This window comes from Gymnodraco acuticeps, unplaced genomic scaffold, assembly GCF_902827175.1.
Source record: "Gymnodraco acuticeps unplaced genomic scaffold, fGymAcu1.1, whole genome shotgun sequence".
Taxonomy (NCBI): Eukaryota; Metazoa; Chordata; class Actinopteri; order Perciformes; family Bathydraconidae; genus Gymnodraco; species Gymnodraco acuticeps.
The window spans coordinates 3,793,421-3,818,304 of record NW_022992206.1 but is presented as its reverse complement, the minus strand read 5'-3'; the positions used below and the strand labels follow the sequence as shown (position 1 = coordinate 3,818,304).

The 24,884-nt window shown below is 39.1% G+C and overlaps 1 protein-coding gene across 1 annotated transcript in view; it reads left to right on the top strand.

The window, feature by feature from the left end:
* Positions 1–24,884, top strand: part of LOC117539505 (cadherin-22-like) — a gene marked incomplete at its 5' end in the record, with an annotated part of 139,903 nt that overhangs the window by 67,745 nt on the left and 47,274 nt on the right. Inside the window, 5 exon segments of the mRNA XM_034205704.1 lie at positions 162–456; positions 16,692–16,811; positions 19,715–19,882; positions 21,586–21,767; positions 22,615–22,871. Coding sequence (XP_034061595.1) covers positions 162–456; positions 16,692–16,811; positions 19,715–19,882; positions 21,586–21,767; positions 22,615–22,871 — 1,022 coding nt within the window.

Below are 24,884 nucleotides of genomic sequence, written 5' to 3'. Positions count from 1 at the left end.
TACTTTATGTTTCTAGTAAATTGCACTTGCTGCTGCAAAGTAATATGGTGTAAACATAATTCTGAGGCATTAGGGGTGCCCTTCTGTCACATTAAATAAAATAAACATAAAGTGTGAGCCTCATTTGATTCGTATTTTTTTAATTTCATTTCATTTTACAGATCCATACAGACTCTGACGAGGGTGAAGGTAACATCAAGTACACTATCACAGGAGAAGGGGCAGGCACCATCTTCATCATCGATGAGCTTACAGGAGACATCCACGCCACAGAGAGACTGGACCGCGAAGAGAAGGCGTCCTACACAATGAGGGCCCGGGCCAGGGACCGGCTGTCCAACGACCTTCTGGAATCAGAGTCAGAGTTTGTCATCAAGGTCCAGGACATCAACGACAGCGAGCCCAAGTTCTTGGAGGGTCCCTACATCGGCAGTGTGGCAGAGCTGTCACCCATAGGTAAGGAGAGAACCATGTAATGCGGTCAGACAGGGATAATCTGTCGGGAGCTTCGGGCTCAGAATATCCCAAAGGTGCACACTACTAAATATAATGACCAGTTATATTACAGCTATTTTCATGATGCATAAGTATGGGTCTTTAACATAATGCTTTGTCCTCGGCTCAAGGCAGCTACAAAAATGCCAAGTAAAGCAATATGCTAAAATTCTCCCCTATTCTTGAGATGGCAAAAAGCAGACAGGAGTTGTTAGATGGAAATAGATATCGACACAGTGAATTCATTGTGAATGAAAGGTGGTAGAATGGTGACATGGATTTGAGGCAGATCCCCACATGGACTGTGTCAGAGCTATGACCCGTAGGTATGAAAGATAGTGAAAATGAAGGATCTGGTGCAGGCACATAAAGGAAGACGAAGCAAATTGCTTTACTCCCAGATGAGCTTTGTGGCAGTGTTCTGACACACCGTTATGAGGCAAATGATGAAGGGGGGAATGAGGAAGAGGAGCAGAGGAGAGGTGCTCTCGACGAGTAAATAACAGCAAATGTGCACAATATTTTCGTAGAGGCTTTTGACATTGATACCACAATGCTTTTAATCTTGACAAAAGTGTTTTTATCGTCAGCAACAGTATTAGCTACACTCCATGGCTGGCTAAAATTCTTAGCGAAATGTGAAAAACAAAAACAAGTGAACAAATGTGTGGTGCTTCATTAGCATGGTATTAGTGTCACAGACACCACTGATGTTTAATAAACACAATTCTCTTTGGCTGCCAAGTGATATCACAATACCATGTGTGTTCAAAGTGTTGTGTGTGATACTGATATGTGCATGTGTGTGTGCTATCATGCATATGCAGGAGAGGGGGTGCTCCTTGTTTGAGTGTCTCCAGGAGTGGTGCAGAATGGAATGGCTCTTCCCTGTTCAAGCCTGATTGGAATTCATTCCTGCTTCCTCAGCATGATCCGAACCATGGGCATGTCTGCCTACAGTGCTTTCTAAAACTGAATGGGGTGTGTGTGTGTGTGTGTGTGTGTGTGTGTGTGTGTGTATGTGTGTGTGTGTGTGTGTGTGTGTGTGTGTGTGTGTGTGTGAGTGATTGGGAAGAGGGGGAGAGCGTGAGGGACAGAGCAAATGAAGGGTAACAGAAAATAGGAGACTGATAAATAGCATTAGTTTAAAAAAAAACAACTTTGCAAAACCTTGGGAAGCAAGAGTTATTATTCCTAGAAGAAGGAAATGAATGGAGTCATAGAGACCATGCTAAGTTAATGTTAGTTAATGTAATCTTAATGATCACGACCCTTCCACTTTGGCGGTTCCCCCTTGTGTGACCCTGTCACACCTTACTCCAATTACGCACTAAATGAGTGTGCAGTTCATGTTTTAAACATCTTTGTGAAGCACTAGGCCTAATAAGGTAACAGCTACTGCTTAGTCAAGCATTCTCTGCCCTATCCCTATTTCTGTTCTTTACGCTGTGCGCCTGTTGAACATCAGCTAACGCCAGCAGTATTTTTTTGGCATGTCAGTGATAAGGTCACAAGTACAATATCTGAAGGGAGGAAAATGAAAATAAAGGTGTCTGACTGCCACACGTCACTCACCAGCTCATGGGCTTTCACCACCGCGTCTGAAGCAGAATTTGAATATCACTTATAGGGAAACTCAGCTTTGATATATGTTCTTCCTACAGTATTGTATAATACCAAACCGAAACACGACTATGCTATAAAGTATTGCCTTTGTAACCAAGGGCCTGATATAGCTGATTCCTCTTTTTGTGTTAACAATCTAATAATTCAGTGAACCGTGGCGTTGCCCTGTGTGATTACGATAAGCATTGGTCACTGCTGATTATTTTGGGTCAATTTCACATACGCTGTCCTGCTGCTGTGAATAATCACTCTCAGCACTATATTTGTATTAATCCATATTTAAATATAATCCCCAACAAATGTACTGTTTACTCTTCTTGATAAAAACTGCAGTGCCCAGCTGTTTCGGTAAATGAATAAGCCGGAAAATATGTTTTTGTAACCTGTTTTGGGAGATAGGAATCATTACAAATTGGCTTGGGGCTGAGTTCGGTAGACATAGATGTCAAATCAGAATTCATGGAGAGACGGAGTAAATGCATTGTTGATTGACTTCCAATGGATTTATTAGGAAAACAAAAAAAGCAAAACACCCCCTGTTTATTTTGCATCCACTTTTTTATTCCTTTTCCAACTATGAACAAATCCTATTATGTTGTCCTTTGCATCATCCAATATAACTATCCGTTCCCACCACATAAGCATACTGTCACCTTTTATAGTGAAGACATGATTTCTGTTCATTTTTCCTTTGTGAACACACTTTATACCCAAAACCTGGTAAGAATCAGTAGGTTTTATGTAATTTGGACTCAGCTCCTGTGATCTGAGGTAGGGTTGTGTTTTATTTTATGATGGAAGCAGGATGCAAGCATAACCCACACCAGTGATATGCTCACTGTGCTGTTGTATTATGGCCAACCCTACAGCAAACGCCTTCGAAAACCGCCATAATAGTAAGAAAGTAATCAGTAGTCAGCTGCCTGAGGCATATTCATTTTTACTTATCACTCCTGTCATGTCTCCCAGTGCACATCTTTGTCATGGCTTTACAGCTTTTACCCCTCCCTCTTTGTGCAGAGGCTTCATGTCTGTCAGTCTAACCGCCTCTGTTTTTCTGTCTTTCTGCATGCTTGCTCAGCATCTGCAACCAAACGCATTACTTGTTTACCTTTGTTGGTTTTTAAAGCTTGGTTGACTCTGAAAAGGAGAAGAGAGGGCAAATAGAACAGGAGTAGGAAGCACGATGATGAAATGTGAGGGCCCGAGCTCTGTGTTGTCCTTTGGAAAATGTGTGGCTAATGAAATTGCTGTCTTAAATCAAATTTGTAGTGCATGGGTGATTGAATGTTGCTTTGAGAACCGTGCATGTCTCTCTGTTGGGAAAGAAGAGGGAACATGCATGGAGTCACTATGCGGAACGCTGGCTGTGTCCTCTGACTCATGTTGATAAAGACTGTGAAAAATGGATTTAATACAGTCTCTTTTTGTAGAGGACATCCTGAACTGAACACAACCAAGAAGAATGTGACTTGAAGATGTTGCCTAGGAATTACTTATTATATTACATTATAACATTATTTATTACAGCCCAAATACATGTCTTGTATTTGTTTATTTTGAGATAATAAAATACGTAATTAGTAGTTTACTTAAAAAAATCTGAGACAACAGTGAGATCTAACGTTGAAGAGCTTTATTGACAAATGACCGTTTGTTGGCTTACTTACGGTCAACAGAAGGTGTATTTTTTAGCTTAAATTGCTAAAATGGAATACTACTCATAAAATAACTTGGGGAAAAACATATTACCTGATTCACTTGTTTAATTTGAGATTATAATTGCTTTTGGAGATTTCTGGGTAACTTTTATAGTTGTTAAAGCTATGTCAACAGTGTACAGTGACAAAGAAACAGCTTCCAGAAAGACAGTGGCTCTGTGTCCTTTGGCACATCTTTGGGGAATTAGAATTTTCTCCCAGTATCTTCTGTCTGTTTGTTCATGGTGTTTCCATGCATTACTTCCTGTTCATGCATGATCGCCATTTTGAGGGAAGGAATGGATATGGCTGTTGTGAAAGAAACACATTTACCCCTGTGAGAAGATACCCGATGTCCAATTTATTGACATCGTGATGCGTTGGAGCGATGAATCATCCATGTTTCCTGCTGACTTTAACTTTGGTTTCAAAATAAATTCTCTATGTTAGCGTCACTCTAAAGGTTTTTTTGCACATGCACTCTTTGTATATGTGAAACTCACACACAACGATTTTAGTGGATATGAGAATAATGCCGATTGAATACTCCTACTTGTTGTTTTAATTTATTACATATTTCACTGTATTTTTCAGGCTAAAGGGAGATAAATATGTTTTATATTAATGAAACTGTGTATTATAGGTATATTTAATTACTGGATGCTCATTTACAAACCGTTGGGTCATCTTTCTCTTTATGGGTCACTATCCCCAGTGTTTTCTGAATAAAAATTAACTCATCATCATGTAAATCAGCACCAATTTTAAAAGCTAATGTTTCTCATGTCCATGGGCGAGGTGATGTGAGATGTACAGGTCTGTTCATTTAAAACACCCATCCTTCCATTATGAAATACCTCAAATTCATATTTGTCAAAAAGCCCTGTAAAATAGAATAGAACATAAGTTCACTGAGACCACTCATAATGTGCTAACATACAGAGAGGTGTATTTTTTATATGTTACCGATTCATACACACACTACTAGGGAGTTAGAAGAATACAAAGCTAGCGCCAACTTTAGGGCAAGTTTATGTTTGTCCAAGCTTTAGAAAATGGACATGTTTAATTACATGTTTTTATTGCGTTTTCTCTCAGCGACCCAGTATTCTTCTCGATTGATTGTGAGGTTTCCAAGCACCCAGACTACTGGAAACTCAATGGTGTGTCTTAATGAATCATTCTAGCACACAATTCCATCAAGTAATGATCTAGGAAAGGAGCGTCTTAACAATGAATGTTTTCTTAGAAAGAGCAGTATTACATAAAGGCATACAACTGAAGTCTTGGGTGGTGAAAATAACTTATATTCAGTCAGTCAGTTTTTCACCTCAGTAAAAGGTAATGATAAGTAAATAAACAGGCAGGGTTGTTATGTTACTTATTTTACATTATTATTTTGAAAAGTTGTTCCCTCAAAAGCAGAGCTGCAATAATCAGAGGAATTGTGATAGAATGAGGGGTAATTAATTAGGCCATGGTGTAAAATAATTGCTTTCAAGATGGCAAAAAAGGTGAAGATAGCTTGTTTTGATTAAGTGTGCTTACAACATCCTCCGAGGGCCGTACAAATTATTGAACTCAACCTCTGCTTAAAAAAACTAAAATCACAGCCCATTCATTTCGCCTTTCTTTCATGCTGTGCAAAGAAAAAGCAACCTCTTAATCCAGATATCTCACCATGACTCGCAATTGCATGCACGTGCACGGTTGTGGCATGACCACCAAAACAGAAATATATGGACACAAGATGTGTGCAAATGTATTTAGTATCCATGATTTAAGTGTGGGGGGGGGGGGGGGGGGTCCGGGGGCTTTTGAGGGCAAATTTAAGAGATCTATGGATACATCTCTCAACATCCATATGACACAGAACTGTAAACAGATTTTCTTTTTGTTTATGGATATTTTACAAATCACTCTCCTTTTAAACTGTATCAGTCTGACAGGAGAGAGCTCTCTTTCACCTGGTTGTAGAAAAAGCTCTTTATATTCATTACCATAGCTAACTAACCAGATGCAATAATCCCCGGCAGGCCTACTTCTCGCTCTCTCTCTCTCTCTCTCTCTCTCTCTCTCTCAAACAAAATACGCTCGTGCCACACACACAGAGCCAAGCTTGAATGACACACAAAGACCCAGAAGTACTAGTACTGTAATGTAGCATATTATTTTCGATGGCGTTATTGTCTGTATGATATCATAAGACCAGGGCCGGCCCGTAGCACTGGCGACATAGGCGGTCGCCTCTCAGGTCCTCTGGGACTGGTCAGCTTTCTGTCCCCAGAGTCAGAACTAAACATGGTAAAGCAGCATTCAGTTATTATGCTCCAAATATCTGGAACAAACCTGCAGGTCTGCTGCAACTCTTACTACTTTTAAATCCAGGCTGAAGACTTTTCTTTTTGCCACTGCTTTTAATTGATATATTCATATCTTAAACTGCACTGTAACTTTTATTATCTTTGCTTTTAAATGAGTGTTTTTAAATGTCATTTTATATCATTGCTTTTAGATGAGTGTTTTATAATATGTTTCTTAATGCACTTAATGTCTTTCATTTTTGTAAAGCACTTTGAATTGCCTTGAAAGGTGCTATATATATAAACTTGCCTTGCCTAGGGCGCCAGATCTGGGGGGGTCCTGCGCTGGCAGTTCTGGGAAGAAAAAAAAAAATGTTTGACTGTTTGGCTCATCCTAATTTTCAGCCTTGATGTAACAACATTCATAATCGCATCGGTACCGCGGATTGTTGTTGGATTGAGGCTGATAACTACAGCTCAGTGAGGTAAAGGACACTTGAGTGTTTAGATAGTTCACTTTAGTCTAAGTTATCTCAAAGGGTCTCAAACGGTTTGATCACAATTCATGTACACACATATTTCCAAGGCACTCCTTTATAATTATTGGGATAAACAAAACAGGTTTGAAATCATTTCAATGTACTGTATACTATAGGACAGTAAACCAGACATATCGTTTTAAACTGGAGAGATAAAAAAATATGCATAAATAAATAAATGTTAACTAGGTAAAATAAGATATGAATGAACAACACAAATAAAATATGTTAAATTAATTTGTTATTGGCTATGGTAGGTTATTGGTTATGTTCACATACTTATTTGATTATTAAAATGTAAACCGATCTTTTTCAAATGGGTGTTTAGAGTTGTACCCCCTATATCTAGTCTCTAGTAATTCTGCTCAAAGTGCACCAGATTAAAGCATTTTACTTTAAAACGTTAAAACAAATCTTTCCGGGGGGGCATGCCCCCGGACCCCCCTAGAGGATATGACGTCCACCCCCCAATTAAAACATGTTCATACAATAATGAATACATTTCAAACCTTCTTTATGTATACAACCAACATGTCGATACGTTTCAGCTGCAGCATGTGTACGGCTCCTTATGGATTGGGTACTCAAATGTTTTAAGTGCCGGAGCGGGGTTCCGGTGCTCTCTGTCAGCACTACACCACGTGATGACACGTTACGCTCGTGTTGTGTTCAATGAACCTGTCCTTGGCCAGGAAAAACAGGCACTCGCTTGTTTAATTATTTTGCGGTCTAGATTTCTTTAATTTTTTTTTCTTCGTGGGTTTATAAATTACCTCGAGGGCCGTATGAAATGGTCTCGCGGACCGTAGACGGCCCGGAGGCCTGAGGTTCCCCACCCCTGGCTTAAAGTGTGATGGACATCGGACATAGTGTGATAAATAAGGGTGACCGTAGATGTATTGAAGATTTATTAATGTCCTTATTCTGTGTTGCTTTAGGCAGTGTGTGTGTGTGTGTGTGTGTGTGTGTGTGTGTGTGTGTGTGTGTGTGTGTGTGTGTGTGTGTGTGTGTGTGTGTGTGTGTCTCATAGCACAAACACATGTGACCATAATAATTAAGGCTCTTTACCTTTCAATATAATAACCAATTTTAAGTCTTTTAAAAGTATGTGTTTTTTGTATAAATGTTTACATGGACTGGCCCCCCCTCCCTTAGGGGAATTCATCCACAAAAAACACACTGGACGCTGCACTAGTTCAGAAACCAGAGGAGACTGTGAAGTCCACTGTAGACGGACCACTTTCGGTCAAAATGTACTATCAATTAAGGGCAGCTCATTGTGGAATAGCCTCCCAACTGGGTTACGGGATTGTCCCACTTTGAACAGTTTTAAAGGTCAACTAAAAGAATGGTTGAGAAACAAACAAACGTGCAATCCCCGCTAAATGCACTTTAATACAGGGGTATCTCCTTTTGCAATTTATGTAGCTCTTTTATCTTCTCTTGTATTTTATATGTCGTTGCTGCTACATTGTACTGCCATGTGGTTAATGCTTGTATATGCTGCTCATGCTCTTTCTGCATATCATGTATTTATTTTTGCTATGTATATAGATGTCATGTTCTTAAATGTTGTATGTGAGGGGCTACGGATGGAAATTAGCTAAAAGCTAAAATCCGGCATAGTGACATTTTGAAGCATTAGTTGTTAAAAATGTTCATCAATGTGTATTGTCCCTCTTCAATTATTACATTAAAATGAAATGAACAGCAGTTTCATACTGTATGTAAATTCAGCTCATGTAGGATAACAAGCTGTGTTCATATTTACGTCATTAATATTTGAATTGGATCAATCTGTTTTTCCTTTGTTTTCCATAGCCATGGTAAGTTGCAACATATTTATGTAGCTTTGAGATACACACATGTTTTTAAAACCAAGAGGCAAAAGCAATGTCAAACTAGTATGCCAATAGTAGTAGACAGTCAGTGGTAGATTGCTGTATAGTTTGGAATCTTTTACAGTAAGGCATTGGATGGATTGAGTTTTAAAGGGGACCTATCATGCAAAATGCACTTTTTGATGACTTTTATACATAAATGTGCATCAGGGAACTCACAAAGTGTCAGAAAATAAAACCCTCTCTCTTTTACTCCGTGCGCAAATCTCTAAATAGGGGGTACAACGGAGCTGATCCAGATTTGCTACCAATATGACGTAATATCGGCAATGTGGGCTGGCTTTACACCCACGGCCCTATCAGAAACGTCGCTATGAGAAACAATGCGCGATGTGTTTTGGAGGTAATATGGTCTGTTTACATTAGCAAGCATCGCTAAAACTCAGAGCTAACCTGTACTGGAGAGAGTATGTGTAAAAAAGCAGGACATAAAAAAAACCTTGTGGTAAACCCGCGAGAGAGAAAGCGTTTGAGCTCCATACTGTTTCAGAAATAAGTAACCCTTGATGTGGTTTGAACATGATATGGCGTTTCATCACGACAGCATTTAGCTGAGTAGAATTCTCCCGCATGAGCAGGCATAAGCTCTGCACCCTCTTTTCCTTTTCTTTTTGCTTCATACCCAGAATCAGCACTTTAGTAACAGGGCTGAAACAGAGGGATATGAGGCATGCTAGAATGGGTGATCTGTTTGGTATTTTGAGCAAAACACTTCATAGACATGTTTTTTATATATTTTTATTAGGGCTGTCAAACGATTAAAAGTTTTAATCAGATTAATCACAGCTTAAAAATTAATTAATCATGATTAATCACCATTCGAACTATGTCTAACATATGTAATTTATTTATGTATATTGTTGTGGGAATGGAAAGATTAATGAAAGAAGGCGGATATATCCATTTAACATGTTTATTGTAAAAACATTCTGCGTGTCAAAATGAAAGACAGCCCACACACCTATCAATCATCAAACCGTGGGGTTCATTCATTCATTCATTACGTGTTGATTTCTATCAACGGGGGAGTACTTCAGGAAAGCCGACGGGGGGGGGGCTAGTGGAGTACTTCGTGACCACAGAGTGTGAACGTTGTGATCAGCTGTTTTAGCGTAGTTCTCCAGTGAAGGGGGGGAGTCTCCCTCTGCAGCCGGTTGGCGTAGTTTTGGCACAATTCCGTTGTACAGACCGACGTTAACAGCAGCCCTGTCTGTGCACACGGAGACCGACTCTGTCGTCCGGTGATCTAACCGCCTTCTGGAAAAGCTTCACAAGTACGTTGGTACGCAAATGCGCTTTGTGACACAAGTGACGGTACGCATTTCAGAGAGATTACGCACATAACCTGCGTACCAGTTATGTGTTACCTGTACTACAGCAAAAGTATTCTCAGTCGGGACTTCCTGCAACAACACCACGCCGTTATCTTGATTCTGATTGGCCAGAAGACATTATCAAAGATGTTCTATTGAGAAGACGATCACTACGTGACAAAAGTTTTCAAAACCGTTTCTGGTCTTCGGTATTTCCAGACAAGTGGCTACTGAAATCAATCTTACTAACTGCTGTCTGTGCAATTTACTCCGCGCGAGTTGGCGGACTTTATTTTGCTTACTTTAACATCATTTTTCAAGGTGGGGCTAAGCCATTTCTTGGTATGGGTGTAGCCTACCCCAGCCATACCCTGGCGCTGCCACTGGTGGGATGTATGGGGCGGGCCATTCTGCACATGCGTTAAATATTTTTAATGCAATTCATTCAAAAAATGCATTACCGCCGTTAACGCGATAATTTTGACAGCATTATTTTTTATATATCTGAGACCTATAATATATGCCTAAAAATAGCATGATATGAGACCTTTAAGACACAATATCTAGGACACATGCTTCTGAGACATTATTGGTTGTGACTGTGCAGCTAATGCTTATGCTCCACACACCTAGCTCATATTGGAGTAATAAAGACAGGCTTGTACCTATTTGAAATCCGTATTACACTGTGTTACTAAATGCATACTAAGACATCCAACTGTTTTCGTTTTTTTTCGTTTTTATGGGAGCTGACTGAATGGTGAGTTTGAAACAATTTAGTCACTGAGGCAGACATCCTCTCCCACCACTCAAAGGTCTTGTGATAGCGAGGGAGTCTGATGGAAATGTGGCTAAGAGGGGCAGCTCTTGATGGTGGAATCACAACAGGGTGAAACGTTTCCAAGGAGCTTATCCTGTGATTGATGTGGTTCCATTAGAGGAGACCCGAGGTCCTCTGAGTGACAAAGATGTGGCACGACATGATGGCCTTGTCGTGCCCTCCAACCTCAGGTAACACTGACTGACAAGTCACAGTGTCTAAAGAACAACAGGCAGGCAAATAACAGTCTGATAACAGACATTAAGCTGACTGCTATCGTAAGCTATTATATACTAATGATACTAGTTGATGTAGTGTAGAATGACCCAACTTGGACTGACATCTATCCTAGTCCAAATCAAAAACATAGTCTGTTATATGAATTGCAACAGCCATTTAACGACCGGGATATGTTTTAAGATGATTCATTGCACCTCATTCTGCTAAACAAATGTCAGCATCTGAGGCTTTCTTTCATTCCTCCATACCTAAAGGTATGTTATTTCTGTAAATACTATGATCCTGTTCATTTTGTTGGATTATTTGAACATTATTATACTTAACTGTACTGGATTCAAGCATAAGCCACACTTTGTTTGAATCTATCGAATAAAATGAGCTCTGCAGCACCCTTATAGAATGTTTTTTCTACAAAGACATCTACTAAGCATGTGCCACAAAATACCTGAAGTGAAGTATAGAGATTGAAAATAATGAAAGCCTGGAGAATATAATAAAAGCCCTGTGGAATGTAGGTGTTAAGTGGCTTCCTGAAGGTCACTGGCCCATCTATCAGGGTAAACAAAACGCACAGGCATCTGAAGTGTGTTCATGGAGACTGACACAAAACATAGCAATTCAAATCAGTAAAAAGGAAAGCATTGTCAATAATGGTTTGAAAATGTACTGATATTTTACAAACCTTTTTAATGGTTACTTTTCCCAGTATTGTTTTGGCAAGTGAGTTGTTCACGCGCATGAAAACATAAACTTAAAATCAAGAAATAAATGACCCTTGTATGAATAAAGTTGGGTACCTTTAATGACTGGTTGTTCACAATAAGCAGAACATGTCTCGTTTTCTTTGACCTTTTATCTGACCTCTTCCTGTCTTTTGTCCTAACCATTTGCAACGTAAGCATGAGAGAGATACATTCCCTCCCACTTTTCTATGTAATGTATGTAACTCGGCAAGGGGATCAAAGACATAATCACCCCCCCCCCTGTTGTTGGGGTCCAGAGAGAGGATGCCCAGGAGGCTGCAAATTGCTGCCGTCAACATACGGACAGCCGGGGCCTGTCATGCTAACAGAGGATGAGACATTCGGAGCAGCAGGATCACAGGAGAGAGAGATGCGACAAGGCAGGAGCAATTTACAATCAATATTCTCTGCCAACCTCCTTTATGACCAGTAACATCCACCATTATGTGCTCAATAGCAGTGCTTGATGTAATTGATTGGTTCCGATGTGTGGTGTCATGCGTATTCATTTGAATTAGTGTGTATGTTGGGGAAATGGAGAGAGAGAGAAAGATGTGTGATTTAGTGTGTGAGAAGGCATGGAACATGTGAAAGACAAAAGCAGCACAAGAGATTTGCAATTGTGAAATTGATTAAGGCTCTCACTCTTTCAATATTGCAGAGATGCGATCAAGCAGAGAAACAGGGACACTGTCTTAAGTGTATTGTGAATTATTTATTCTGACAAAGAATACGCTGTGTCTGAAACAATAATGTTGATACCTGACCCTCTGGGGGAGGATGATAGGAGAGGAAAGTTGCGGTGCTTCAATATTTGTTAAAATCTTTGTGTCATGAGACACATTTTCAAAAGTAATGAGGTTACAATATAATCTTGTGATGCCACGGTGACCCACACTAATGTCTGCAAAATAAATAATGGTGGGATCTTTCAAAAGACTTAAATTCAAAGGTTAGCAAAGAATAGATTTACAATTTGTGTCAGGAGAGATGAAAAATATCCTCAAATCCTTGTAGAGATCCGGACGGGGATCAATGTAAGCAGGTTATTGGCTTTTATGACATGGCGGATTTTCCTCCCCTTTATACTTTACATTCTCTCTCACCCTCCTTTTCTCTCTCCTGGGGCATTTATGTGAATGAGAGAGGAATGAATCACTGTGGAAGTAGTGAAGAAATAACTTTTCATGTGAAAACACCTCAGCTTTTATGGCTTTACTAAATGATCCATAATGCGGGCAGGGAGCACTCAGTCCTGCAGATTAAGGCGGGTCGTAGCGGGAAAGAGGCTCAGTGCTGCAGCCGTTAGACCCCTCCACTGAAGCTCGCACCAGTAGAGCACCAGCTGAGGTAGGCACAAATCTCTTTTACGAGGCTGCCTCTTAAATAGCTGTCAGTCTAGTGTCTCGCACGTGGCACACTCCTCCAGCTCCCCTTGCAGTAATTGAACCATCTCTCCCAGAGTGCTGAAATGGTGTGGGAACCCATTCCGACAGCCTGTGTTGACACCATTAAACCAAACTTGTGCATAAATCTCACTACAAAGCCATCGTCACCCACAATCTACTGAATCCTCCACACCCCCAAAACAATCCTACCCCTTGCTCCATTTCACCAAAGATAGCCTCAGAGGCAGTTTGCATCTGAATATTACAGTATTTACATTATTCCTCAAGGGATACTGTGCACTGCCTTAATAGTATATCCAACACAGACTGTATGGGGTTATTTTTAGAAGGACTGTTGCCTCTCTCATGTTCTTCCATCCGTGACAATGTTACAACATTTAGGAATAATTGTGTGCACTGGAAATAAACAGACTAATTAATAGAAAGGAATAATCCCTAAACTTCTCATTCTTATTTAATTGATACACTTAATTAGCTTTTAACCCTTGACACCATATGGGATTGTTAGTGCCTTAAAGAGTTATCATGTTACAATAATATAATTATATAAATATAAAAAAATGTATAGAAGTGGTAAATAATGTGAAATATACAGGAACACTTTTGCTCTCTGAGGATTAAATAAATAAGCAAGCTATATTCTCATAGTCACCCATAATCACTTAGGTGAACGCTTAGGAAACAAAACATGCACATTTTATGTTATACCATTTCATTATTTAACAGTTAATCAGTTGTGTTACACTTGACGATTAGCATAATATAAATGTGCACGTTGAAAACTGTTATATAATGTTGATGTCATTGACAGTAGCACCTTTGACCTCAGCTTAATGGCTGAACAGGTCACCCAGCAGTATATCAGGGTGTACTTCAGTGAAATCACACCTATGATAGACCAATGCAGCAATAAGAGAAAATTAACCATCGGGTGTTAACAATAACATTTATTTTAAAGTATTTATATCAAAAAGAAAAACTGAAGCAATGTGCAAGGTATAAATGACATTGTCATTAAATGTCCTCATTGGTGTAGTTATGTTGATATGACAATGATATTGATATTTATAAGAATAGGAAAGTTCCAAAACAAACAAACAAACAAACAGGCCAAACAAATGTGCTTTTGAAGAGGAATAAAGAGAAACCAACCTATGTTTTGTAATTACAATTATTATTGCGACAATGCCTGCTGTTTCATCTGAGAGCAGTTTTTAATTGAAATTTTAGTCGGTGAGAGAAAAACAACTCTTAAGCTAATGAACTTCAGGAGCTTCTCTCCATTAGACACACTTATATTACTGCAATATGCATTACATTCGAATCTGAGAAAGCCAATCATTCTCATTGAATTCCCACAAGTCCATCAACTGTAGAATCTGCTTAAGTGAGATGCCAACCAAGCCAACAGATACTGTAAGTAATGACTTCCTTCACTGAAAACACTGATGCAAGCCAGAGCTTTAATAAGAACCCAAGTGCCAAACTCACTGCTTCACTTCTCTTTTTAATATATACACAATAAAGAAGCATTTGCATTTATATAGTTCTTCCAAGCCATCTGACGTTGCTGCCAGCCAGTACCCAGAGACAGCTCAGCATCAAACTGATTGTTACCTGGGGAAAATTAAGATAAGGAAGTAATCCCTTGGATGAAAATGGCTTTGTTGGACCAATAGCGGTAGGGCCAACCAGGTAGCAGAATTACTGTAGCAAACCCCTGCCTGCTGCTAGTAATGAAAATACCTACACAGCCTCATGTTTTCAATGTGATAAGAATGAAATCTACCTCATCCCGCAATGGGATACAGCATATCTTGATCTTCTAAGGATTAAGGTTGTTTGTATTCTGATGTGGATGGGGTAATGACTGTATGATGTGACTTGGAATATGAATGAAAAGCTAATATAGTTAATGTGCAGTGCTATGAATCCACTGGGAACTACAACATATCAGGATTCAACCAACAAACTGTGGTTGAAATATTGTTGGTGTTGCACTTGCTGAGGAAACGCGCCATGTATTTTCGTGTGTCCTCATCTTTTTCACCCCAATAGGCTTTTAGATTAATTTACATTTGAGCTATTTTTTCCCATTGCCGCAAACTAGCCTCAAAATAGCAAACCCTCATTAGTCACACTCGTATAGACCAGGTAGAATGCTGCTCTACAAGCTCCTACATACAGGGGGAACAAAAGAGTGCTATACAGTAGGTGACAAGGACAGAATAGTGATCTGAGCTGTCTGACTTAATGGCTGGATGACTTTAATGATAATCCAGTAGCTTTCCTCCCCATTAGGAGCTCCATTGGAGGACAGGAAACAAACAGTGCTCTGACACTTCCCACTAATTAGCACCATTAGCATATGGCCATTATGTGGCTGGACAGTAGCATGACAGGGCTCTAAGAAAGGCTACAGCGGTGACCTTTGGTCGACAACACCAGCTGTCAGTAATTACCCATAGTATTGGCCAGAGAGCTGGAGACAAAGACCGACTCCTTGTCCTTGAGGACCTTTGGCACCCAGTAACGTCCCCTCTTTCATTTTTCTTTTTTTTGTTAGGGAAATTATTCATAGTAAGACAAAATGTGCTTACTTGCTGTAAGGCAGGTATGTAGTACTGTTTAAACAACAGGCTTTTGCCTCCCTTTGTACTGTATTTTTGTATTTTTTTAATATGCCAATTATAAATCAAATCAAGTAAAAATGATTGAAAAGTTTGATGTGCTTCAGGCCAAGCTTTAACTAAAGTGCGTTACTAAATGGAGAGATGTGCCAGTGAATGCCTATTTGCTGAAAAGCACAATGTTGACAAATATAAAGCTCTGGGTGAGAAATAATGACTTCAACACTGTTGCTCCACAAATCCACATTTGGAGGATTCATGTGGAAAGGAATCCATTCTTTCCCTACTGTAAGTGCCAGTAATTGTTTGTTGTAGAATTCTTAAGCTTCTAACAGTCTTTGAAGATATAATGTTGACTTTATGACTCCATGTTTCCTTTGATCTATGAGCGCAACTTCTGTGCCGATGAGAGGCAAAACAACTCTAAGCATCAGTTTAGTAGAAGGTAATTTGAAACATCAAAACATTTGTTTAGAAAATGATGTGCATAGAGATGAAATAGCTACCTGGTGCAGTGGTAGCAAAAACACATTAACCTTCGTCTCTCACATTTAATCAGTATAATCACAGAAAAGTATGCATGAACGCATGCAAAGGTGTCCCCCCATAATTTATATTTTCCAATCACTTTCTTACAACCTTAACCATCACAATGTATCCAACTCCAAACTTAGCTAAACCGAAGACACAGTGAATCCTTCAAACATGCCAGTCTGTCCTAATTGTGTTCATTTGTCCTCACTCTCAAGGTCTTAAACTCATAGTTATCTTCAGAAACATAAATAGTGAGATAGAAGTCCCAGAGTTTTACACTCAACCACTCACACACACAATAAAACACCCACATCCCCACAGCTGCTCTTCCATAATAAGGTGTATACTATCTTAACTAAATTCCAGCTATTTTCCAGTGGCCTCTTGACTAGCAAGCTTGTATTCTGTTTTTCTGACCTTGTTTTCTCCATTCAACAGGAACATCCGTTATGAAGGTTACTGCATCTGATGCTGACGACCCTACATACGGCAGCAGTGCCAAAGTGGTGTACAGCGTAATGGATGGAGAAAATATTTTCACGGTAGACAGAAACGAAGGTAAGAATGATTACATCCACACATTCAGACCTCCCTAAACCTTCATAGAGATTTTCCTGCTTCTAAAAATCAATTGTCCAAAAAACAAGCAACTTTATATATTTAGCCTATAACTGACGGCTCCTTTCAGCAAGCACTCAACATACCATATGGCATAAATGGCAGTGTCACCTTCAAGCCCTATACTTTTTTTGTAAATATATGCATACAAATAAAACACCTGGGCATTCAGAGCGTAATAATAAATACATATATAATTTTTTTACATGCTGTTTTATTGATTTTGTTGCACTCTATTGATGCCAATCAGAACAAATGCACTGGGTGCTCAGCATTTGTTTGCCCACTAGTGCTGAGGATGAAATCATAATAAGTGTATACCTACTGTATACCGTTATTATAGAATGATGTGTTGTGTTTCCAGCAGATCCAAGTTCACCCTATTGAGGCCCTCCTGCAGCTATACAATGAATAATTCCCTTCTGCCATACTGGCCTGGGGCTTATAGAAGTGACCCAAAGTCTTTCATGAGCAGCTTAGCATCAGTGTTGCCTTTGAATGCCCCACAAGGGAAGAGCACTAAAGTTTTAATGATTCCTTTTTTGGTCTTTACCACTTTGATTTGGTCAGCCTGGGTGTGTGGATGATAAATGGCCCTGCCTCCGTGGGACTAGCCAAGAGACTGGATGGTTCATTCCAGCTTCTGTCTCAGGACTCCTATTCCACACACCCCCTCTACCCATTTTGTAGGCATACGCGCCAGCCTAATAGGTGCAGTCAAGGAGGTCAAAATGAAGAAGGGGACAAAACAGCTGTGAAATCTGTCTCGTTAATATCACTCTCTCTCAACCTGACAACAAACTGAGGAGAAAGTCACTGTGTTATTTCTGTCACTTTGGCCATGCTGGAATTGTCTCTAGGTGTTACGTATCTGAATCAAAGGGGTGACTTTACAGAAACTGAACCATACATGCTTTTGAAAACATTTTCCTTGTTTGTAGATCATTACAGTATATCCTTTGTAACAATACAAACATTTAACCACTACTACTAAACTACTAAATGAACTACTAAAACACATGTGTATGAAAATGGTCTTTTTGATTCTATTACTGATTTTACATTTATTTTTATTTTCATTTTGATTTTCATAAAGGTTCCCCCGCGTCCATTATTCAGTAATTGGGAGAAAACTTTTCTTGCAGAATCTGTATAATTCAAGTTGTATATAGTAAAGGCCCTGATTCACTCGAAGCAGAACTAGAGTATAATTAGATTTGCCATTGCCTAGAAAGATAAAAACATAAATGCAATTAATGTAAGCAAAAATAAGTTGAACATCATCATTTATTTTATATTAATGTAATGCATTGCAATACTGAGGCTGCTCTATTTCACAATTGGTATACACGGCCCAATTACTCGTTTGTATTGGTTACTGTTAAACATGTGCATTTCAAATGAATTGCATAGACTGTATTCATGAACACAGGTCATGCAGACTCATCTACATATAGGCTCTACCTTGATGTTTGAGCAATGGTCCTGTGTACTAGCTGTGGATTGAGGCTTTACTAGTGACAGCCCTAATTTAGATGCGTTCCCTCTGGCCTTTGGTGGATGAAAGAGGAGGATGTCATCGTTCTCCCTCCTTAACTGCACTGCTGCATGTACTGTATTTTGGCTACTCATAGAAAATGGCCCTGGGCTAAATGTGACTGGAATCAGTGAGTTGTGTACCCAACACAATGCAAACCTTTGGGAGTGATACAGCACACCAAGCCCAGGAAATGCATCAATAGATTCTGATGTGGAAAATCCCAAGGGGTAAACTGAAAATACATTACTGCTGCACAGCCAGTTACTGATGCTACTGCTGCTGGGCCAACAAGGATAATGTCTCTTTTACACCAAGAAGGACTAACTCCTAGTCTGTGAGATACCTTAGCTATATATTTAAAGAATACAACCAGACCCCACAGTACTGGCTGTCTCAGATACCAAATATAGTTTTAATGTAAAATGTACAATGTGAATGTCCTGTTCGCACCCGAAAAAGACGGAATGGTCTTAATGGTCTGGATCCAACATAAACTTATAATAGCATTAGGCTGTCTGCGTATGGTCATAGTTAACTGACCCGGTTTTATCAGCAATGGTTTGTCAGTTCTTTTTTTGCATTCTGCTGATCTTATGTTGAATTTCACTTTAACATTTAATAAAAGTTATTTCAATTCGCAGACCAGCAGGACTCAAGAAAACAACCTGTTTTAACTGACCACTAAATGCGACAGTTTGTGCAATCAGGGCTAAATGAAGCATTCAATGTACCTGTATGTGCAATGTATTTATTTGTCTGCCTGTCCTTGTTTGTCTACCCTCCCTCATACTGTAAAGCGTCTTTGAGTTCTAGAAAAGCGCTATATAAATATAATGTATTATTATTATTATTACCTCCCCTGTGCACCTTCTTACTCACTCACTACATTATATATTTCTCCATATTCGTCCAGCCTCTTTTAGAATCTATTTCCAAGGTTTGAGAGCAGTTTTACCTACCACCGTGGCTGAGGCTTGCCTTCATTCTATACCCCTATATATTATTCATTTTAATACAGCTGAGCCATAAAATGGTGTATGAGCACGGGCGCAAATATATGACACAATCTCCTCTATCAAGCCAGTCTGAGGAGGTGAAATGGAATGTGCTGCACTTGTGTCTCCATAATACAGTGCTAAGCAGAAGTTGATATTCAAACTGAGAGGGGGGATTTAGTCGGCTGTTGCATAAGTGCTAACCACTAATGTAATCTTTACATTGGCCACACTTACTACTCTTTCCCACTCTCTGTCTACCACTCTGTATGTTTCCTTCAATATCTGCTCCATCTCTCAATCAATAGGAATCATCATGACAGCAGTGGCAGATTTGGACCGTGAGACACAGGATCGGTATGAGTTGGTCGTCAAGGCAACAGACATGGCAGGACAAATGGGCGGACTCTCAGGCTCTACCACGGTGACCATAGTGATCACAGACGTTAATGACAACCCACCGCGCTTCCCACAGAGTGAGTTTATCCCACACAAGATATTTTGGGCAGAGGATAAGATGATGGAACACAGGAGGAGAGTATGGTAATACAATTTCAAAATGGCAAAACATTTAGAAGACAGAAGTGAGAGGTACGAAAGTAAAGAAAGTCATTAAAAAAAGATGAATAAAAGAGGCACAATGTAGTTTGTAACATGGCATGCATGTATCTGACACCACATAAGAGCAGCATCAACGACCATACTGAATGGCTTGCATTTAGTGCAATAAATCAACTAAGTTACATGTATTGACCAATCACACCTGCAGCCCAACGTAGTCTCTCAAATATGTACAACTGATTCGACCCCCTGTACATTTGATTATGTAAATTGATTCATTTTCATTTTCAAGTGAGGCCCGAGAGAGGATTTAATCAATACAGTTAATTGTTCCCTCGTTGTTATGTCATGGTTTTTTAACTTGTGAGTTCCTTTGTGGTCTGAATGGGTTTCACATGTCTTTTGTGCACATACTGTATGCACAAAGGTTTAACATGCAACTCACCACACAAATACATACAAAAAAGACTTTGAAAGATTGCATATTGCACAAAAAGAAGTAGCACACTCAAAAATAAGTGTAGAAGACATATTTCACCATGTTGACTATGTGAAATAGCACTTCCCCTTTTTTGCACTTTTTATTCTGATCACTTTTTTTACAGTTAAACCATAACACTATCACTTGTGTTACAGCTGGGGAAACAGCATCTGACAGCCCTGGTTGATTGTATTCGATATGTCTCTGCACACCTTTTCTTATTTCTGTATAAATCCTTTTTTTCATTTCAGTAAATCATATTTGCCATGCAGTCAGAGGGATAAACCCTGCAGGATTACAGTATCTCCAGTGTGGAAAAGATAGAGGCTGGGAAGCAGCTCCATTAAAAAAAAAAAAAAAAAATGCAAATGAAGATCAATGCTGTATACTTTGATGTTTTTACATTAGTTCTTCCTCTGGGAATAATAACGTTTTATTTACTTACTTGTTTCTTTGTATGTTTTTCATAATGAACTCTGGCGGATCTGTTATTTGAAATTCAGATTTGAAGACAGGAGATAAAAACAAATAAATTAATAGGTGATCATGCAGATTACTAACTAAATAAAACAAATGACATACATTTCTTCTTAATATAATTCCAACACAGTGCATATTATATCAATCTTAATACAATGAAAGTAGGAAAAGATGTAGGGTTAGTTTGAAGAGTGATGCGTTCAGATGTAGGAAACAGTTTTCTATGGCAACATTTGATTTTGTTCACCTGTAAACCTTTTATGTGAATGCAATGATTACTCTGAGAATGAGTGTCAGAAGTCTGTTGCAGTTATTTTAATATAATCCCATCCAGACTGTATTTTTCCATAAGTCTTTTTCTTCTTTCAGCCTTTTTGTCTTTGTTACACTCTCACCCCTTCCTCCTCACCTTTCTGTCTTTGCTCCTTATTGCTCCCACCGTTCCTTTTCCACCTACAGCCAGCCATCCATATGTTTCCCCTTCATTTTCTCCTCTTGCGTTGTTTTACTTTTGTCTTTTGTCCCTTGTTCTATTGTTTTCTACACCCACATTGTTTTTTGTTACTTCATCCTTCGTTTGCTGTGCTTAACTTAACTTTACTTCGTTTTATCCTCCAATGCGATTTCCACCTCCGACCACCTACTCCTTAAAACCAGAGATGTACCAGTTTTCTGTGTCGGAGGGGGCGGCTGTGGGGACCCCGGTTGGGCGCATCATTGCCACAGATGCAGACATGGGAGAAAACACCGACATGAGCTATCTGATCAAAGAGGAAGGGGATCTCTTTAAGGTCACCACCGATGTAGAAACACAGGAAGCCATTGTTTCGATCAAGAAGGTACAGTAAACTGAAATGAATTCTGCACCGCTCTCATTGTTGTCTGTGAAACAACTTTTTTTTCACCAGTAAAGAGGCAAATATTCATAAGAATACACAAAATGATTTCTCAAAACATTTACATTAAATACTCACCTTTGTCATGCAGACTCTTTACTCCACAGCATGCTACCAACAATCTCAGTGTTCTAGCTTAGAGGCATTCTCTCCTTGTGTTACAAATGTATTAACACAGGTTTGAGCTCACCCGTACTATAAACAATCATTTTTGCAGATTAAATATCAGAGTATTTATAATTTTAGCATCACCAGTTGCTAGTTGTCTTTTAGATGTTTTATTACATCTTTAGTTACAGCAATCCCTACCATATCTGGCAGTATCTAAAGTTATCGGGACTGACAGCTAGACATAACGTAAAGGGACTAACCAACCAAAAAGGTTGTTTTGCTCCCACTAGCCAAAGCTGTTCAGACAGAGAAATATAATGCCTGCTGAGGAAATGGAAAAAGGGAAGTGATTTGTCTTTGAATATTGATCAACATTGGTTTCTCAGTGGGTTTGATAGATGTCGTCAATGCCGTGTTTCTTCAAAAGTCAAACTGTTTTGAACTTTTACAAAAAACGGGAGATGTAGTATATTTATGTTCTGTTGCGAATGGCATAATGAAAATACAACACACAGCCGTAGCAGTATTTCGCTTGAAAAGATGGGTTGATTAGGACTGTCAAAAAATGTGGCAGTCCTCATCATTCTAGCACTGGTGATGACTGTAGACAAGTTGGACTCGATTAAGGAGTACTTTGTTTGAACTATTTGTATAAAACAACATTTTGTTTTTCTTTCAGCCGCTGGACTTTGAGAGCAAGCGCACACACAATGTTGTGGTGGAGGCAGTAAATAAGCATGTGGACCCTCGCTTTGTGGACCTGGGTTCCTTCCGCGACCAGACCATAGTCCGGGTCAGCGTGTCGGACATAGATGAGCCACCCATCTTTCAGCCGGCAGATGGCACTATAATGGAAGTGCAGGAGGATACTAAAGTAGGAGCACTGGTTGGCGTCATCAGTGCCAGGGACCCGGATGTGAAGAACAAGCCTGTTAGGTAAGGCAACAAATCACAGCTAACTAACCCAAGCACTCAAAAAGCACTAAAAGATAGAGAAAGATAATCAATAACCCTGACTGGTGTATACTGACCATATGGATGACATATGAAAGTGTGTTTTATAAAGCATTAGTCCACATTAAAGTATCCAAATTAACCAAAAGTAAAACAGCTGCCCACAATGATCAATTGAATTTGCAGATGTTCAAAGCTAAAAATAATAAGCCATGTTCAAACCATGACTTCTTCAAATATAATAAATAGAACAGAAGGAAATATGTCTGAACCAATAGTTGTCATGATATCTAGTGATATGTGATTTGATTTAGTAATATTATTACATTTGCTACATGAAAATCGTTTGGGTGTGTTGAAAATGTGCCATATAATAAATGACTGAAAATGGAAGAAATAGGTTGAAAACAGTATACTTAGATACTTTAGGCATACAGGTGCTTTCTGGAACAGTAGGTAGCCTAATAAAATATATCAACCAAAACATTGGCAATAAAATATTGCTATGGAAAGATTACTGCTGAACAGGAATAATAACATTGCGGAACAAAGTTTTGCATGCCAATGAGTCCATTGTTTTTATGTGGCATGGCTGGGACACTGCAGAGCTGCCACATTCACCGCCCCTCCATTTGCACGGTATTATCAACTCAATGCATTGTGCATGAACTAGGGCTGCTCAATTAATCGTATTTTAATCACAATTACGATTTTGGCTTGCAACAATTATGAAAACAACGTAATAGAAATAAAACGATTATTTCTTTTATTTTATTCATTTTTATTTTTCAAATAATTGTTATTTTGTATTAGTTTTTCAATTGAATTATACTTAAAGTTCAGGCTAATCAACTGTTAACACATACTGTTCACATGTTTTTTTTCAATAAATGGATGTTTTCAAAGTAAATGGATAATCGTTTTTTAATAATCGTGATATCAATTATTGATCCAAATAATCGAGATTATGATTTTTACCATAATCGAGCAGCCCTAGCATGAACTGCATATTACTCTAACAAGAAAATGTGTACTAGGACATTTTTTACTTTAAAACCAATAACTCACCAACTGCAAGTAAATACATAGGCAGCTAAACATAAATGTTTTAACAATTTCTCTTCAAGATGGAGGCAAACTATAAACGGTGAGACTTGTACAATGGATAAAGCTGTACTGTATGTCTCTTTTTTTCTCTCATAGCACTGCGTGTGATAAAAATAATATCGTCTGGTAATCTTCTGTACCAAGGTCTGAGGGTTGTATGTCCTCAGAAGAGCAATTTCAGTGTGAGAGGGGAATGTAGATAAGGGCTAAGACAGTCTCACTGACAGAGTGTATGCCGACAGACGCAGTGCCTGTGCAAATTACCTCGTTTAAAAATGCATGAAGCTCAGAGTTACAGGTGTAATAAAGTACAACACAATGACAGAACTGTCGCTCACCAGTGTCTTGGCAGCCGGTAGATGGAAATGCGCGTGTGATACGTGTGCAAGCATATATAAGTGTGTCTGTGTTTATGTGTGTGCGTGCTTGAGTAAATGAATAGATGAGTTTGTGAAAGAGAGGGAGAAAGCTTGGCTAGGAGCCACCTACTGGGCAAAGTTAGTGGGCTCATGGCCTCAGGCGCCAGACTTTCTGTGAACTATGCATATTCATGCACTCTAAATGGCGATGTTTTAGTGCAAAATATGTGTTAAGAGATTCTTGATGCAACGACAAGCTGCTGAAAAAGGAATCAGTCATATAACAACTAAAAAAAAACAAGGGTGCAAGCAGGGTGTCAAACAGCTGGCAGTCAAGTTGTATAAAGATGTTCTTTGAAAAAACAGATAACACAATTATCCTCCAGTTTAAAAGTATTACATGCGACTTTGTTTATGTTGGGGATGTGGAAACCCAACTGTGAAGCAGCCAACGTTATTCTATGTGATGCGGGTGGATTTTGTAAGAAAGAAGGAGCTTTGTGATTCTGGTGGGATGAGAGATGCATTG